The 16,689-nt window shown below is 64.0% G+C and overlaps 1 protein-coding gene across 2 annotated transcripts; it reads left to right on the top strand.

The window, feature by feature from the left end:
* Positions 1-3,057: 3,057 nt before the first annotated feature.
* MAFK (MAF bZIP transcription factor K) lies at positions 3,058-14,538 on the top strand. 2 transcript variants are annotated; one of them, XM_060078760.1, is made up of 3 exons: positions 3,058-3,202; positions 11,051-11,130; positions 11,909-14,538. In XM_060078760.1, the coding sequence occupies exons 2-3, from the start codon at positions 11,095-11,097 to the stop codon at positions 12,341-12,343; spliced, it is 471 nt and encodes a 156-aa protein (XP_059934743.1). In that variant the 5' UTR covers positions 3,058-3,202; positions 11,051-11,094; the 3' UTR covers positions 12,344-14,538. The 2 variants fall into 2 exon arrangements, with proteins under 2 accessions (XP_059934743.1, XP_059934744.1); XM_060078761.1 differs by lacking the exon at positions 3,058-3,202 and adding an exon at positions 9,214-10,382.
* Positions 14,539-16,689: the final 2,151 nt, after the last annotated feature.

The raw sequence follows: 16,689 nt of genomic DNA, 5'->3' as shown, positions 1-16,689 counted from the left end.
TGGACACGCAGGCCCAGTGGCCATGGCTCACAGGCCCAGCCGCTCCGTGGCATGTGGGATCTTCCCGGACCGGGGCACGAACCCGTGTCCCCTGCATCGGCAGGCGGACTCCCAACCACTGTGCCGCCAGGGAAGCCCCTGTCTGGATTTTTAATCATGATTAGCAAAACTTTTCCCCGTTGCAAAGTTTTAAAGGAAGTCACTCACGTATTCTTCAATATTCTAATGCTTTTTTAATCTTATTTTTTTATGGTGGTGACACACACATCACGTGATATCCACTATTTTAACCATTTTCAGTGTTTTTTCAGTTCAGTGGCATCAAGTATACTCGCATTGTTGTGCAACCACTGCCATCCACTTCCAGAACCTTTTCATCGTTTCATGGTTTCTTTTTTAAAATGTGAATTCTTTGATCCATTCAAAACGTATAATACTGCTGTACCGTGTGGGTAAACCGTGGACCCAACTTTATCTTTTACTAAATGGTTATCATCTTGTCTCAACATCATTTATTTAAAAAGCCCATCTTCATTTGATTTTAGCAAGCCCATTTTATTTTTTAAAAAAATTTTTATGGGCTTCCCTGGTGGCGCAGTGGTTGAGAGTCCGCCTGCCGATGCAGGGGACACGGGTTCGTGCCCCGATCCCGGAAGATCCCACATGCCGCGGAGCGGCTGGGCCCGCGAGCCATGGCCGCGGAGCCTGTGTGTCCGGAGCCTGTGCTCCGCAACGGGAGAGGCCACAGCAGTGAGAGGCCCGCGTACAGAAAAAAATAAAAAAATAAAAAAAATTTAAAAAAAAATAAAAAAAATTTTTATTTTGTATGGAATAAGTAGAGTTTATTTATTTATTTATTTATATGTATTAATTTACTTATTTCTGGCTGCGTTGGGTATTCTTTGCTGTGAGCGGGCTTTCTCTAGTTGTGGTGAGAGGGGCCTGCTCTTCGTTGCAGAGCACAGGCTCTAGGCACGTGGGCTTCAGTAGTTGTGGCACGTTGGCTCAGTAGTTGTGTCTCGTGGGCTCTAGAGCACAGGCTCAGTAGCTGTGGCGCACAGCCTTAGTTGCTCCGCGGCATGTGGGATTTTCCTGGACCAGGGATCAAACCCGTGTCCCCTACATTGGCAGGCAGATTCTTAACCACTGCGCCACCAGGGAAGCCCCTGGTTATCTATTTTAAATATAGCAGTGTGTACACGTGAATCCCAAACTCCCAATCTTTCCCTCCCCAGCTCCTTCCCTGACGCCCCACCCCCGCCCCCTGTAACCATAAGTTCCTTCTCTAAGTCTGTGAGTCTGTTTCTGTTTTGTAAATAAGTTTGTTTACCAAGCCCATTTTACAGTCGAGGAAACTAAGACCCAGAAGTGAACCGACGTGAATGGCTCCAGCACAGGTGTGATCTCTCTCTCCCAGGTCCACCTAATGCAGCCTCTCCAGGCCCCGCTTTCATGGTGTTGATGAGACTATTCACACGGTGCTGTTAGTAACCAAAGGTTATGTGAAGAGACCGCAGTCCAGTTCGGGAAATGAGGACCGTGAGGAGTCAGTTACACTGATCACTCACTGTGGTGTCCTGCTGAGAGGGCCACAAAGCAACAGCCTCTGAGGACAGAGGGTGTGGGCTAAGGGAAGGGGAAACACCTTTCGAATTCCGGCTCTGAAAACATCCTGGAGAGATGGGCTACTGCTGCTGCCGCTGTGTTTATTGGCAGCTGTTTCTGTTGAGGCTGGCGGCAAGCTCCAGTGTGCCTGGTTGCCCCATGAGGCCAGGGCGCCCCATCAGAGCAGGTCTCTCAGAAGGAAGCCCACCCGTGGTACCGACTGCAAACGCAAGACCCGCAAACCTCTCAGCACTTTCTTCTGTTCCCTGAGGGGCCTGAGATGGTGGGAGGCCTGCCCCCCTCTCCCAGAGCCTCGGCATTTTTCCCTGTTCTCTACTCAGAACTCAGACTTGCGGCCTCATTATTATTTCTGAGAAGGATCCAGAAACCATCCAGGGGCTTGGCCTCCCATCCAAGTGCTGGGGAGGGGGTAGTGGGCCAGGCCGGGTGACTGGACGGGTCACCTCCCCAGCTTTGACCTCCATCTACAGCACGCAGAGGCTCTCCTCTCCCGGGGTGGCCCTGACCTGAGGCCGGGGCAGCATCCTGGTTCTGCCTTTGCTGGGTCTGTTTTCCCATGGCAACCATCAGCTGGGCCTTAGGTGGGCACTGTTCCAAGGGTCTTGGACCCCTAGACATAGAGGCTATGGGTTGAAGCCATTTATCACCATTTTATGTTGTTCTCTTTCCAACAGAAGAGAAATAGTTCTCTTTACTCATATCTTGGTCAAGACGGGAAATCAAAAGAAAGATAGGGGTGCCTATCAGGAGGGGACGCCAGGTGCCCTTTCCTCATTTGTGGGGCCGGCCTACCCCGCAGACAGGGAGGTGTGTGTGTCCCTGGACCCATATCTCCTCTTGTGATAAGACCACTAGACCGTCCCCAGACACGGGCTTCCGCTGCGACCACTCCTGGGGAGGGTGGGGTCTCCGAGGGCCCTGGTGAGGCTAAGGGATGCGCGGGGGTGGGCGGTGGGGTGTTTAGGGTTAGGGTTAGGGGAGGCCAACTGGAGAATACGAATGTGGAGTCCAAACAGGAGCCTGCCCTTCCCCCGAGCTGAGAGAGGGCGAGCTCGAGGGAGAATGGGGGTGCTCCCGGCTCGGTTCGACGTATGGGGACGACTGCCGCCACGTGTGGGGCGCAGCGCACGCCGGGGCCGCCACCACTCAGCGCGCACTGCACCTGCGGTCATAGGTACCGCCTTGCCCGCCTTGCACAGGTGGGCGCGGGGGCGGAGCCTCTGGGTGGTAGGAACCTTGGGGCGGGGCGTCGGCGCGCGTCGGCGGCGGTGCCTCGGGTGGGCGGGGCGCTGGCGCGCGCGCGGCGGGTGGGCGGGGGCGGTGCGCGCGGTGGGCGGTGCGGCGTGACGCGCGCCGACGCCGATCCCGGAAGCGGTGTCAGATGCTGGGGAGCCGGGCGGGCGGGCTGGCGGCGGGCGGTGGGCGGCGGGGGGGACTTGTTGTTCTTCGCGAAGTCCGAGCCGGAGCGCGCGGCGGAGGCGGTGGCCGACGGGGAGCGCGAGAGTGAGCGCGAGCGCGAGGAGAGCGCGTGCCCGCGAGGAGCCGCCGCGCGCCCGCGCCCCCCGCGCGACGCCAGGTGAGGAGCTGCCGGGCAGGGCTGGGCCAGGGGCCGGGGGGCCGGGCGGGGGGCGCCAGCCGCTGAGTCACGGCCCCCTCGGACCCGTGACCAAATTGGGCCGGACCCCGGGCCCCGACCTGGCCGGCTCACCTGCCGTCAGGTGTCCCGTCCCGAGCGCGCCGCGCGGGCTGGGGGCCTTTCTTCTGGGGAGGGGAGCGCGCCCTCGACCCCGGACCCCCACCCCGTGTCCGGAGGCGGCGGGCGCAGGGCGGGCCGGGAGAGGACCGGGTGGGGAGCGTGGCGTTTCGGCGGGCCCCGTGCCCCCTCCCGGCTCGCCCCACCTGTTTTGCTCTCAGGCCCCGGAGATAAGCTCCGGGGGAAGCGGGGGCCACGTGCCTGGGAGCGCGTGGCGACCGGGGCGACTCGGGCCTCGCGCACCTGGGCGCTGCCCGGCTCGGCCGCGCGGTCCCGCCCCGGCGGCGCTCAGGCCCGGCCTGCGCTGCCCGCGCCCGGGTCCCCGCTGCGCCGAGGGTGGTCAGGGCGAAGAGAAGGGGCCTCGCCGACCCGGTTGCGGTCCGAGCAGCCGACCTGCCGGAGTTCACGGAGGGAGGCCTCGGTGTGGGAGCTTGGGGTGGGGAGGGGGACGGCGAACGCGTCACTTCCCGAACCCCATGGCTCGCGGCTCATTTTTCTCCTCTGTGAATGGGGGTCTCCATCCCTTCTCACTGGAAATGCGGGTCCTTCGGTGCCTTTTCCGAGTTCAGGACACAGATGATGTGTCAGTAGTCTGCCTGCTTCCACACACCTTCTCCAGAACCCGGGAGGGAAGGAAGTGCTGGGCTCCGGCCCCGGGTCTGCGTTGGAAAAGCACATCGCTTTGCCCTCCGTCTCCTGTCTCCCGTTGTAGTATCCTCACGCGCCACGTGTCCTGGAGTCTTCACCCAAGCGGCACTTGCCCACATTCTGCCCACATTCCCGGAGCACTGGGTGTTCGGGTTGCTGGAAGTCCCCTGATCTCTTACGTGTGTTAATGATTACGCTCTTGTTTACCTTCCCCATGGCCCTGGTAGCCCAGGCAGAAGTGAGATCTTCCCCCTAACAGTTCATTCAGAGTTGACCAGCACTCACCACCCCCTGGCCAGGTGCCTGGCCGCACTCGGGGAGCTCCCGCGACTCGTGTGCCCACACCCAGCCCATGGTGACAGATCAGTGGCTCACCCGCAGTGTGGCTTGGCGGCCCCACTGCCCTCCCCTTGCCCCTTTATTGGCATGGGCGAGGTTTTGCCCGCACAGCGGTTGCTGCACAGGTGTCCTAGTGAAGCACGGCTGTGTGCCGCGTGTGCCGTCTCTGGAGCCCGGTCTCCAAGCCTGATGTCTTCAGGCGGATGGCGCTCTTTAAAAAAGCATTTGTCTAAGCGGGTGGGAGGGCCTGGGAAGCTGAAGGTGGGCTGTGCCATGGGTGGGGCACACCTGCAGCTTGTTGCATCCTGGATGGTTGACACCTTTCTGAGAACTCTCCCTGGGTCCAGTAGGAACGTTTGAGTCTGAGCTCGGTAGAGGGTGTCTGCTTTTATGACTTAAAGCTAGACCTCTGGCTATTCCAAAAGAAAACATTTATTAACTCAGAACCACAAGTGAGGCTTCTCCCCAGAGCGCGGTTGCCTCTTGTGCTCAAGCATAGCTGGCCTTTAAGGGCTGGCTTCCAAGTTCAGCATCGCTCACTTTCAAGGTGGTTGCTAAAAATGGGAGTTGAATCGAGGCTACTGGGGAAGTCGGCTCCGGGGCTTGCTGCGTTCCAGCCCTTTCTCCAGCCCTGCAGCTGAGGCTGCCTCGGGACCATTCTTTGTCCACCGCGGTGCATTCTTTCACTCTCAGGCTCTGCCATAGCTGCAGAGTTTGTTTACAATCTCGGGCAACCTAGAATTCCTGCCCGTGTCCTGGCTGTTCCCGAGTCTAAAGGTTTCTGGACGGACTTTCTGGATGTCGGGTCCAGTCCACACGGGAAATGGAGCCCCGGCCAGCTGGGAGCGTCCTCTGTGTAGCCGCTCTTCAGAGCAGTAAACAGTGACTCACCTCCCCTCTGCTCTCCGCCCCCCTGTTCTCTGCTAATGGAAGATGCATTGCTCCGCTATTTACTTTTGCTTTTTATAAGTCACAGACTCGTCACGTTTCCTCTTTCTTACAGTTTCAGGAAATTGAGTGTCATCTTAAAATTGTAGGATTTTAGAGCAGGTAGAAATGAACCTGTGTGGTCTCAGTCTACACACACACACACACACACACACACACACACACACACTTCATTTTATGTAAGGAAACTGAGCCCCGAGCCTCCTCGCCTACCTCTGTGGCGGGGTCCTGTGTCCGGGGTCTGTGCAGCACCTGCCTGTTTTTCTGCGCGGCCTGTCTGGGTGCCCTGGGCCAGGGGGCAGAGAGGAGACGGGGTGGAAACCGCCCCAGCCCCCCTCCCTTCAGTGCAGTGCTAACACACCTGCTTATGCAGCAGACCTTTCACCTGCCAGGAGTCGGGGGGAGCAAGTAGGTAAGAGGGTCCCCTGCTCTCCATCCAGCGAGGGAGGCAGGGCTTGGACAGAAGGACCAGGTCTTGGGCTCAGCCCTCGATGTGTGCTCAGGAGGGGGCACCCACCTACCACAGGGAGGGCAGCGGAGTCTTTCTGGTGATGCCAGGGTTGGGGGAGGGGAGGGCAGGGGGCTCAGAAGTGGGAGGGTACCCAGCACAGATTGGGGTGGGGGGCTGGCATGGCAACAGGTGGTCAGGAGAGAGGTGGGCTCAGGAGGGACTCTGACCAGGGGGGCTCCTGCTGCCTGCTTGGAGGGGCTGCATTCGAGGGACCGAGATAGGAATACAGATGAGACGCAGGGGGCCTGAGCCCAGGCGGTGCTGTAGGGCCGGAGCATCTACAGGGTGATGCAGGCCAAGCCTAGCAGGTGGGCATGGAAGGAGAGGTGAGGCCTGGGGGGCCACCATCACCTGAGCTGGAGACCCAGGAGGAGGGCAGGTGTGGAGAGAGGGTGAGCCTCCGGGGCCCGTGCAGGCTGGGGGTTCTCCAGGGGCATCCCTGGCTGGACTTGGAGGTTGGGCTGGTTGGAGCCCTGCATGGCACAGCTGGGCGGGGGGAGAACGGAAGCCAGAGGGGGACCCCCCGGGGGCTTGAGGGGATCAGGGCGTGGCCTGAAGCTCGTGACAGGAGCAGAGGGGTACGGGGCGTGGCGGGTGCGGGGCGGCGTTCAGCCTGCTGTCAGCCCGGCAGCTGCCTGAGTCACCTCTGGACGTAGCCAGGATGACACAGCTTCTTCGGGCTGCAAAGGCAAGGTGACCAGACGTCCTCCGAGGCAGGCAGACAGTCACGTCTTGCCGGAGGGCGGCCAGCCAGGGCCAGCCTGAAGGCTGGGTGCGGGCCGGGCTGGTGGGGTGCTCGTAGAGGTGCGGCAGGGCACACACCCCATCTTGGGGAGCTGGGACTGGGCGGTGGGAGCCCTTCTGGTTCCCGGACCTGTCTTCGGCTCGTTCGTTCGTGGGATGAGTCGATGTGTGCTTGTTTGGCAGATACGTGCCCGCTGTGCGGCCAGCCAGAGGGGCGTTCGGCCTGGGGTCTCTCGTGAGAAGGTCCCCGGCGCCCAGAGTGGGGTCAGCCGCATCACGGCGGCTTCTGGCTTTGGGGTTTGCTCTCGGCTGCGGGGGTGGGAACCTGCCCTCCCTCCCCCTCCTCTCCCTCCTCCCCCTCCTCTTACCTGACACCCTCGAGGCCTGGGAATGGAAGGGCTGCTCCGTCTGCTTGTCTTGGGCTGAGGCGCACGGGCATGGGCCGGATGGGAGCAGTGTTTCGAGGGCCCACCCCGCTCGGTATCAGAGACGCGGCTTCTCATGCTCAAGCTCACGATCGGGGCAGGCAGGCTAGTCGTTCAGTCTAGGCGAGAATCTGCAACTCGAAAACCTCCTTTGCTCCTAGGTAATCTAAACCCGGGGCTGTTCGGGTGGGTCAGTGCTCCTGTCAGCCACTGGCTCCCCGATGGAGAAAATGTCCCCCGGGCCCTGGACCCCGACCCAGCCCCACGAGGGCCGGAGCACACGGGGGATGGCCAGGCCGTGAGTCACCTCAGGAGCTAGGTCACAACCGAGGAAGGGATTTGTGAGAGGGAAGGTAAGAAGTGATCCTGGCCCAGGTTCACCTGCCTTCTGGAAGATCAGTCCTGAACTGTCGGACCTGGCCTACCTGCCCTGCCCTGTTCCTAATGGGCCCGGAAGGGGAGGACGCCCCACCTCCCGAAGGCCCTCCAGACTGTGCGGTCACCTGAATTGCCTCCATCTAGTCTGCTGGGGTTCCCTTTTCCTAGAGAGGAAGCCCTCTTCCGTGTTCAGCTGTACGTGAGAATGGAATTTCCGGCTTTGGGTTGAAAACCAGCCTTAGTTAGGCTGACGGTCGCCTGGAAGGTGTTCTAGGGTAGAAGTGCTGGCTGCACGCTGTCTGGCCCAGCAGCTCCTTCAGGGCTTGGGGAGGGGGCGAGCGGAGGGCAGCCCCGCCATCCAGGCTCCCAGCCTAGCGCTGGCCACTGAGCTTCTGGGGTGACCCCACCAGGACGAACCCAAGGGCTCTCTGCACGTGGTGTCGCCAGGTTCTGTTACTCGGCAGCCGGGACGCAGTGCCGGGGCGTCCGTCCTTGTGCGGGGCCGTTGGAAAGGCGTGTGGGGTGACCAGGCTCCGACGCGGCGGCGCTGGCGCTGAGCACCGCTCCCCACGCCCGGCTGTTGTCTCCCACCCCAGCCGGGTTCCAGCCGAGTCCCAGAAAGCAGTTCGTCCTGTGTGAGCTCTGCGGGCCCGTGAGGTTGCCTGATGTTCCGTGCTTCACAAATACCCTTTTGGGGGCAGTTGTTTCAAAATCAGTTGTTTTATAAACTCTTCTTCACACCTACAAAACTCTTCTCCGAACCTCTTTCCAAGAGCGAGCTGTTGTTCTTCTGAAGTCAGAAGGGATGTGAGGTCAATACTTTGTGTGTTTTGGGCGAGAGGTGAGTAACCGTGCCACTCCTGTCCCTGCACCGAGCCCGCAGAAGGGCGCTCTGCCCCTGGGCCTGCAGCCCTGACTTTGGCGTGAGCCCCTCGGGAGGGCACCGGGCCGGGAGGAGCAGGTCCCTGCGGAGGGGGCAGAAACCAAGGCAGTGGGGGTCATGATGCTGAGCGGGGGGGTGGGTGTGTGCTCCCGCCCCGGGCTTGCCACCTTTCCGCAGGGCCGGGGTGCTGGTACAGGCCCTGCAGCCCGGGGGGGTGAGAGCGTGGCCCTCGGCCGGGGTGTCTCTCGTGGCGTCACCTGCGTGGCCCAGCTGAGGACGTTTGGCACTGGGGCCCTTGGTTCTGATCCCCTCGTTTTTCAGAAGGGAAGATCGGGACCCACAGAGAGAAGGGGGTCTGCTTCATCACCCCCAGCTGGTGGCCAGCCCCCGGCTCCATATTTACACGCATTCGCGCCACCTGTTCGGACACAGAAGCCCTGAGAACCGAGGAGAGCTCCCTGAGGTCAGGCCCCATCTGGGACCCCGGCTGGACCGCTCTCTCCCGTCTCTGCCGGGGCTCCTTGCCCGTGCTTCTGGGCCCCAGTAGCCCAGGTGGTGGACGAGGTGGGCTCAGAGCCGGTGGACGTAGCCTGAGGGTCTGCCTGGGAGACCTTGGCCTGGTGGACAGGGGCGCCTAACGCTTGTGGGACCTGTGCAGAGGGCAGGGGGCTGAGCCCACGGGGTGCTGAGGCCCAGGCCTATGTACATCCTGGGAATGGGCGACCCACCAGGCAATGTCACGGTGGGCAGGTCCCCAGGGGAGGTGTCCCTGCCCTGAAGGTGCCCGGGTCCCGGCCAGGCCGGTACGTTACTGAGGGTCTGCTCGGGGTCCGAGCGGAGGCCCCCCCCCCCTGCCCCCTGCCCTTCCTTTTCCCACCGGGTGGGAGCTGGTCCGGGTGGGTGGGCGGGGCCTCAGTCCGTGGGAATGTGAGCCCAGCTCTGTAAACAGCTGGTGACTCACCGCCCAGCTATGCCCTGGCGTGCTGGGAGCGCTGGAATGATAGCGGCTCCTCCTCGCTCGTCCTGAAGAAGTTTCTCATGGCCTCCCAGCCGCCTGGCCCACCAGCCCTCCCGGTGGCTTCTCCAGCCCAGCGTTGACCCCTGCACCGGAGGGAGGGGCGGCCCGTGGGGCACTCTTGGGTCCCCCCCGATGCCAGGCGTCAAGCCACAGTCAGGAAGCAGCTCTTCCCTACTAGGATTGCCCCAGGAGCGGCTGCATGTCTGTCTCGAGCACACACGTAGCTGCAAGGAGGACAGAGGGGCACGGCTCCCCCCAGGCCACACTGGCCCTGCCGCCGTCCTGCTCTCCCACACCAGCACCTAGGAGAGTGGCTGTGCTGCCAGGGGCAACCAGGGGTCCACAGGCCTGGGTGCTGATGAGACCCTCTGGTGGTGAAGGGTGGCGGGCCGCGGAGGCAGGGTGGGTGGCTGGAGGGTCCAGGCAGTGCCACAGCGAGGGTCTCAGGGCTGCAGGGGAAGGCCGTCCACCCAGGTCTCCCTCACTTTGAGATGGAGGCTTTGCTGTGGCTCCATCTCTGGCCCCAAGACCCTCCTTGGGTGTTTCTCTGACGTCCTCTCTGCTCAGTTCACCTCGTCCGGCATTCGGAACTTGGGGGGCAGACCCCGACCCTGTAAGCTGGAGACACGGCGCACCAGCGAGTAGGGCCGGGTCCTCCCCATGCCTTCCCCAGCCGCAGGCACGAGGGGCCTGCTTGCTGCCCCACAACCTGCGCTGTCTGCTCGGCCTGCCCCAAGCCATTGTTGCTGTGGGCTTCTCTGTTTCCATGACGACCATGGGGGGTTGGCTACTTCCCAAGGTCGCCATGGCAACTATCAGAGGGGAATCATGCTTGGGATGCTTTGGCTGGCTTTTTCATGAATGATTAGAATGTGTGACACAATGCAGACGCGAAACGAGCAGGGCGGGGCGGGCGGCCGGGGCTGGCGGGCGGCAGAGAAGGCTCCCGCCAGACGGTCAGTGAGCTCTGGAGGTGGTGACTCCCACCTCCCCTGGTCGCGGGCTGGCTGGCGTAGGGAGCCCCCGCCCACGCTCTGGGCCTCAGGTCATGGCTGTGGGGCAGCCTAGGTGAAGGTGGTGATGTCACAGCTGCAGTGCCCTTGGCGGAGGTAGGTCTGTTGGGGAGGGTGGGGCCTGGCCAGGGTGGGCACGGGGCTCCCCCCACCCGTAATTGGGGTGAGCTCAGCAAGCCAGGGGCTCCCCACCTGGCCTCTCGGGGGGCCAGGTGGGCCCAGAGTGATGGGGTCTTGCCAGGGGAGGGGTTGTCCCTGGGGCCAGTGGCGATTCACAGGGGCTAGGTGAGGCCTTTCGGGAGGGGGCTTTGCTACTGCGCACTTGGACCCCTGAACATGGCGTCCTGCCACAGGTGCAGACGTCTAGCTCGGGGCCGGAGGCAGTGCAGGAAGCAGCCGCTGCTTCTGCCCGGTGCCAGCCCATGGCGCTGGCGCTCATGGCCCAGGCCCAGTGGGCGGGGGCAGCGTGGGACAGCCGTGTGGCTGCCAGGCCCCAGACAAGGTGCATGCAGGCCACTCTGCGGGCCGCTGCTGGAGTTGGGGGTGTGGCCAGGTGTCCTCCCGGGCCCCCTGGGCAGCGGCTCAGGCCCACCAGAATGCCCCTGCTTTCAGGGTGCTGTGACTGGACAGTGCAGTGGGGAGCTGAGCCTCCTCGGGGCATCCCTGCAGGGGGTCGTCCCTGCTTTGGGTCACCTGTGACCGCAGCTTGCCCTGTGCCCAGCCAGGAACTCATCACACTCGCTTCTGTGCTCTGTGATTTTCAGTTACCATTTCCAAGCGGTTCTGTCCGGGTGACTGTACCCAGGTTATGACGACTAATCCCAAAGCGAACAAGGCGTTGAAGGTAAGGGGGTGGGATGGGCACAGGCCCGGGAAGGTCCCTCGCGGCCCCCGAAGCTCCTGTCCCAGGACCGCCCTAGAGTTGAGGAAGGAAGCCTGTCACTGGGCGTCGGGAGGGGCCGTGGGCTGGAGGAAGTACCTTTGGGAGAAGTGATGCCAGAGTCGGGGGCTGTGGCTTCGGGAGACGCCGGCTCTGGCGTCTGGGGGTGGAGGGGTGGGTGCCTGCCGGCCAGGATGTACTTGTCAGCCCAGCCCCGGACGTGGGCAGGGTGGCGTCTGGCCCCGCGGAGCCCCTGGTGGGGCGCCCGTGAGCGGGTGCTGCAGCTCCGGACCTGGTGCCGTGGGTCTGGCCGGCGTCGGCTCTTTGTGCGTCTGTGGGCTGTGAGCTTCCAGGCGCTTCCTGGGGTCCCGCTGGGTCCACGTAGCCTTGTCCCACCAGACTTGGCGGGACCTAACAGGCCTGAGGGGTGCAGAGGGAGGGGTTGCCGTCAGCCCCGCACCAGGCACTGGAGAGTCCCGGGGGCAGCGCAGCCGGGCCGCGGCCTCGTGAGGTTTGGGCGATGGAGGGCGACCAGCTCTCGGCCGGGCATGGCTGACGGCCCCCCTCAGGGGGCACCCTGCCCCGTACCGCGTTCACGATGCCGGGCGACCCCGCGTCGCCTGTCCCCATTCCCGGGGTGGAGGGCGGGCCGGCCTGGGGCGCAGGGGGGAAAGGGGCCGAGCCCTGGCGCCCGCGGCGTGTGTTCCGGTCCCCGCCCCGACCACGCGCTGCGGCCCCACAGGTCAAGAAGGAGGCGGGCGAGAACGCCCCGGTGCTCGGCGACGATGAGCTGGTGTCCATGTCGGTGCGGGAGCTGAACCAGCACCTGCGCGGCCTCACCAAGGAGGAGGTGGTCCGCCTGAAGCAGCGGCGCCGCACGCTCAAGAACCGCGGCTACGCGGCCAGCTGCCGCATCAAGCGCGTGACCCAGAAGGAGGAGCTGGAGCGGCAGCGGCTGGAGCTGCAGCGGGAGGTGGAGAAGCTGGCCCGGGAGAACAGCAGCATGAGGCTCGAGCTGGACGCCCTGCGCTCCAAGTACGAGGCCCTGCAGACCTTCGCCCGCACCGTGGCCCGCGGCCCCGTCACGCCCACCAGGGTGGCCACCACCAGCGTCATCACCATCGTCAAGTCCGCCGAGCTCTCCTCCGCCTCCGTGCCCTTCTCGGCCGCCTCCTAGTGCCCGGCGGGGGGGCGGGGGGCGCGGGGTGCTGGTCGAGGGCCCCACAGGGAGCGGACCCCTTCACGCCGGAGTCAGATTGCGGACCCGTGCCGGGCTCGGGCCGGGGCTGGAAAAGAGTGGGGTTCCCGGGGGCCCGAGTGCCACCTGCTCTACACCCGCACGCGCCCACGCGCCCACGCGCCCCGCCTTCCCCCGGGCCCTGCCGCCTCGCTCAGGGCCGTTTCCAGGCTCCGTCTTGCGCTGGGGGAGTTGGGACGTGTGGAGGGAAGAAGGTCCTTGGGCGGTTCCCGGCCCAGATGTCTTCCGCCCCTCCCACAAGCAGCGCGTCCGTCCCCTGCTCGGCCCCCTGGCCAGAGCAGGACCCCCTCACCGCCCTGACCACCCCTGGGTGCCCCCGGATGAACCGTGCCCCAAGGGGTCCGAACACCCCGGGATCCTGCTTCAGCCTCAGCCAGAGGCCTGTGCCCCGTGAGCGGGTGGAGGAAGGGCTGCATGTGCATGAGAGCGTGTGCGAGCCTGTACACACGAGTGCGTGCAAGCACGTGTGCACGTGTACCTGTCCTCCCGTCCGTGTGCCAGTAGCGCTGGGGGCCTTGGGGAGCGGCTTGTTAATGGGGCTCGGGCGAGCCTTGGGCTTTCCCCGCTGTGTTGGGTGACCTAGGGCAGGTCCCCATGGAGGAGCAGCAGCCGCCTGGCCGGGGAGGGGGAGCCCTGTGTTCCGTGTGGAACAGGTGTGAAGGTGGCGGCGGCAGCCTCGGGCACGGGCCACGGAGCTGGGCAGCGGCGCCCGTGGTCCCGCCTGTGGGTCCTGCTGCTGGAGGAGATGAGAGCAGGGAGAAGGGTGGGGTTGGAGAAAGAGGAGTGAGGATGGTGGGGGGAGGTGATGATGGGGGCGGCACTGGGCTGGAAAGGTGGCAAGGACCAGCTGCCGGGAGTGCTTGGACGGTCAGTCGGCAGAGGACACGGGGACTCTGCAACCTTGGTGCTTAATCATCGCCTGGACCCTTCACCCGCTCTTCCTTTCTGGCACTCGGAGCCACTGATGACTGGGGGGACTTTGCTGGGGTGTCCTTTCCCAGAGCCGCTGCGGGGCTTCCCGCGTGGCTAGGCAGGGGCCGCCCCTTCCTGCCCCACCTGGGAAGATGCTGGGACCGAGGGGTGGGCAGCGAGCCCGGAGCCCACCACGGGCCAGAAGCCCTGGGCTCCAGCTCGCGGTTTCCTCTTGGCTTGCCTCCCACCGTTTAGTAAGCCCCCCAGCAAGCTGCAAAGCCCCCGCGCAGGGTGCCAGCCGTCCCGGGAGGAGTGGGGGGAGGGGGGAGGGCCCCAAGGGCTACAGTCAAAAAGCGTCCCCCTGTCCTGGGAGAAGGCGCAGGGTCTGGGGCGTCTGGGTCCTTCCGGAGCCACGGCCGGTGTGTAAAGAAGCTGTTGATACTATAGCCGTGGTAGGTAATCCACATTGGATATCAGTAAGGACCACGGGGATATTTAAAAGAGAGAAGAGTATATATATATATAAAATTATATGCACATTTTATCCTACAGATTTTCATACCTTTCCTTCCTATTTGATACTGTAAAAGCCTCTCTAGGGCAGAGCTGCCTGGGAGTGTGGGTAGGAGCGGGACCACCACCCGCGACTGGCTTCTCAAGTCGGCCGCTCGCCGCCCACCGCTGCCCTTGGGCCGCCTCCCAGCCAGGTGCCCCGCGGGGAGGGCGGGCGGCCTGGGCTCTCCTGGGCTCTCCGAGCGCCTGATCCGCAGCCTCCACTCCCCGGGACCAGGCCTGGGAGACCAGCGTGATCCCTCCCCCTCCTCTCAGAGCGTTGAAATTTCATTGTCACAGTTTTAATATATGGATGTTTTAATTTAAGAAAACAGGCACAGCCCCCTGGCTGGGGGGGCTGGTTTCCCGTCCCCTGTGCTTCCGGCTCACTTGCCGCCCCGGGTGACAGGGCCCTGCGTAGGCCCCGCTCCCATTTCCCGCACCTCTGGCCACTCAGCAGTTTCATTTCAATATTTATTTTTGTGCTGCTTTTATCATGATATAAATTATTGAGAAGAGACCCTATGTCGTGGCCCCCGTGGTGTGACGCGCGGCCTGTGCCCGCCCGTCCCCTCCCGGCCACACCTAATTTATTGCTGTACATCTCTGCCGTGACGCTTTTGTACCTTTCAATAAAGAGTTTTCTGGTTTCGCGTTGTCTTGCTGCACAGTTGGTGCTTTGGGCCAACCCTCCCTCCTTCCCCGGCCCGGGGGGGCGCTGTGGGCCGCTGCCTGCGCCGCCCCCCATCCCAGCCCCCGTGGCTGTAGCCCCCCCCCCAGGGGCGGGGTCATCGTCGGATGCTGCTTGTGAGTGGGTCTCCAGGGCTGCGCGCGGAGGGCTCCCTTTCTGCGTGGTGGGTGGAGTTCCCGAGGCCCCTACTGCCCTGATGAGGAGCCCCCTGTCAGTGGATGCGGCCCCCCTTCCCCGGGCAGCTCTCTTGGCTGGGGCTCTAAGGTGAGCTCGCAGTGGGTGGGAGAGATGGGGTCTGCCTGGGGCCGGGGGCAAAGCCAGTAAGCAGACTCCCCTGAAAGCCAGAGCCGGGCGCCCGGCCAACCTGGGCCTGCTGGCGGGGGAGCGGGCGCCTGTCCTCCGGATGCTGCCCCCTTCCTTAACCCCCTGACCTTGGAGGGTCAGGTGGGTCAACACTTGGCCTTGGCCTCTGAAGGAGGGTCAAGCTTGCAAGGAGGTCTGCTGCTCGTTGGGGTTTCTGAACACTGGCAGCCCTCCTGCCCCACCTCTGCCGGGCCGACCAGGGTGGCACCTCGTAACCAAGGGACTGTGCTTCAGCGCCAGCCACTGGGCTTGAGCCCCACCCCCAGCTTCCGTGTGGCCTCCGCCGGCTCCTTCCCCCCCAGCTCCCGAGCTTCCTTCAGTGGAATCAGGTGTGGGGACGGATGCACCCGGCAAGGTGCGGTCGCTGTCTTCCCCCAGCTGAGCAGACCCCTGCAGTAGCCCCGGGAGAGCCCCTACCCCGGCCTGCTGCTCCCGGGAGCCCCCTGGGTGTGTCCCTGAGACCAGAGCTGGCAGCAGCCTCTGGGTGCAGGCTGGGGAGGCCCAGACCCCGCCCGGTGCTGGGCTCCAGGGAGGTTGTTAAAGGGTTCCTGCCCGCAGGCCGCCCAGCTGCTCTGGGGGCCGCCACCCTGTGGCGTGGACCGCTGGGGCCATTTCACAGGTGAGAACACCGAGGCCAGAGCATGTGGGTGAGACAACTGGCCTCCGTGGCCACCTCTGGCCCCACACAGTGCGGCCTGGAATCGGGAGCCGGGTTTTCGTCAGAGATGGAGAGGTGGCCCGCGGTCCCCTCCTCGGAGCATCCGTGCTTCCCCATCAGCAGGGCCAGGCCCGTGAGGCTGGCAGCCCCTCTGACCTGCTCCGAGGCTCTGTCCCCCCTGCAGGTGTGTCGTCCTCACTGCTTGACTTTGTTATGTCAGAAGAGCCTGGCCACGGGCAGAGGGGCCTGTGGGGCTGGGACCAGTGGGCAAGCAGCCCCTCTCGCCAGCTCCGTGACCTCAGGCAAGTAGCTCAACCTCCCTGGGCCTCGGCCACCCGCCCGGGGCCGTCGTGAGGACTGTGCGTGTGTGACATTGCTGGCCCGGTCCTTGGCACAGAGCGCCAGGCCTTCCTGAGAGCACCCCAGGACCACATGCTGTGTCGGGGTCTCCAGAAGGCGGCCCTGGCCCACATGCCCTCTGGGTACACAGCCTTGGGCAACTCAGGCCCCAAAGCAGGGCCCCTCCAGACGGGGGCCCTGGGGCAGCACCGCCTCCCCTGGCTCCCGCAGGGCCTCTGCCCCGCAGCCTCCAGAAAACCTCCCTCCTGGGTCAGCGGGTCTCTGGGGGCCCCGTGGCCGCTCGCAAACCAGCTGACAGACGTGGGGGCCCGAGCTGGGCCTGCCAGCCACAGAGGGCGCGGTAAGGCAGATGGGGGGCCTCCCAGCTGGCGGCAGGGAGGAGGCCGGCCTATCTTATCAGGCAGCCGGGCTGGGCCCTGGGAGAGGCCGCTGGCCTTGCGTCCCGTGCCCCAGGCCCAGGGAACAAGGGGACAGGGGTGACCCCACTCTGCCCTGGAAACCGTAGGCTCGTTCCTGCCTTGCTGAGTCTCTCTGAGACCCTCAGTGCCTTTCCCTCTCTCCCTGGGTGATGTGGGAGCCGGCGGCCGGGAGGCGTGGGAGGTCGTGGCTGGGTGGTGCCCGGGCCTTCCTGCCACAGCGCTGCCAGCTCCGCACGCCTGCCCGCGGGCGCACCACCCGGCACCTTTTCCCGGCTCCTGCCCCACCCTACTGAGCGCCCCAGACACACTG

The sequence above is a fragment of the Mesoplodon densirostris genome, chromosome 16 (genome assembly GCF_025265405.1).
Source record: "Mesoplodon densirostris isolate mMesDen1 chromosome 16, mMesDen1 primary haplotype, whole genome shotgun sequence".
In the NCBI taxonomy this organism is placed as follows: Eukaryota; Metazoa; Chordata; class Mammalia; order Artiodactyla; family Ziphiidae; genus Mesoplodon; species Mesoplodon densirostris.
This window is presented reverse-complemented; position numbering and strand designations above follow the sequence as displayed.

Coding starts and splice junctions, on each gene's coding strand:
- MAFK (XM_060078760.1), top strand. CDS start 11,095: ATGACGACTAATCCCAAAGCGAACAAGGCGTTGAAG. Junction 11,131..11,908: donor AAGCGAACAAGGCGTTGAAG/GTAAGGGGGTGG, acceptor GCGGCCCCACAG/GTCAAGAAGGAGGCGGGCGA.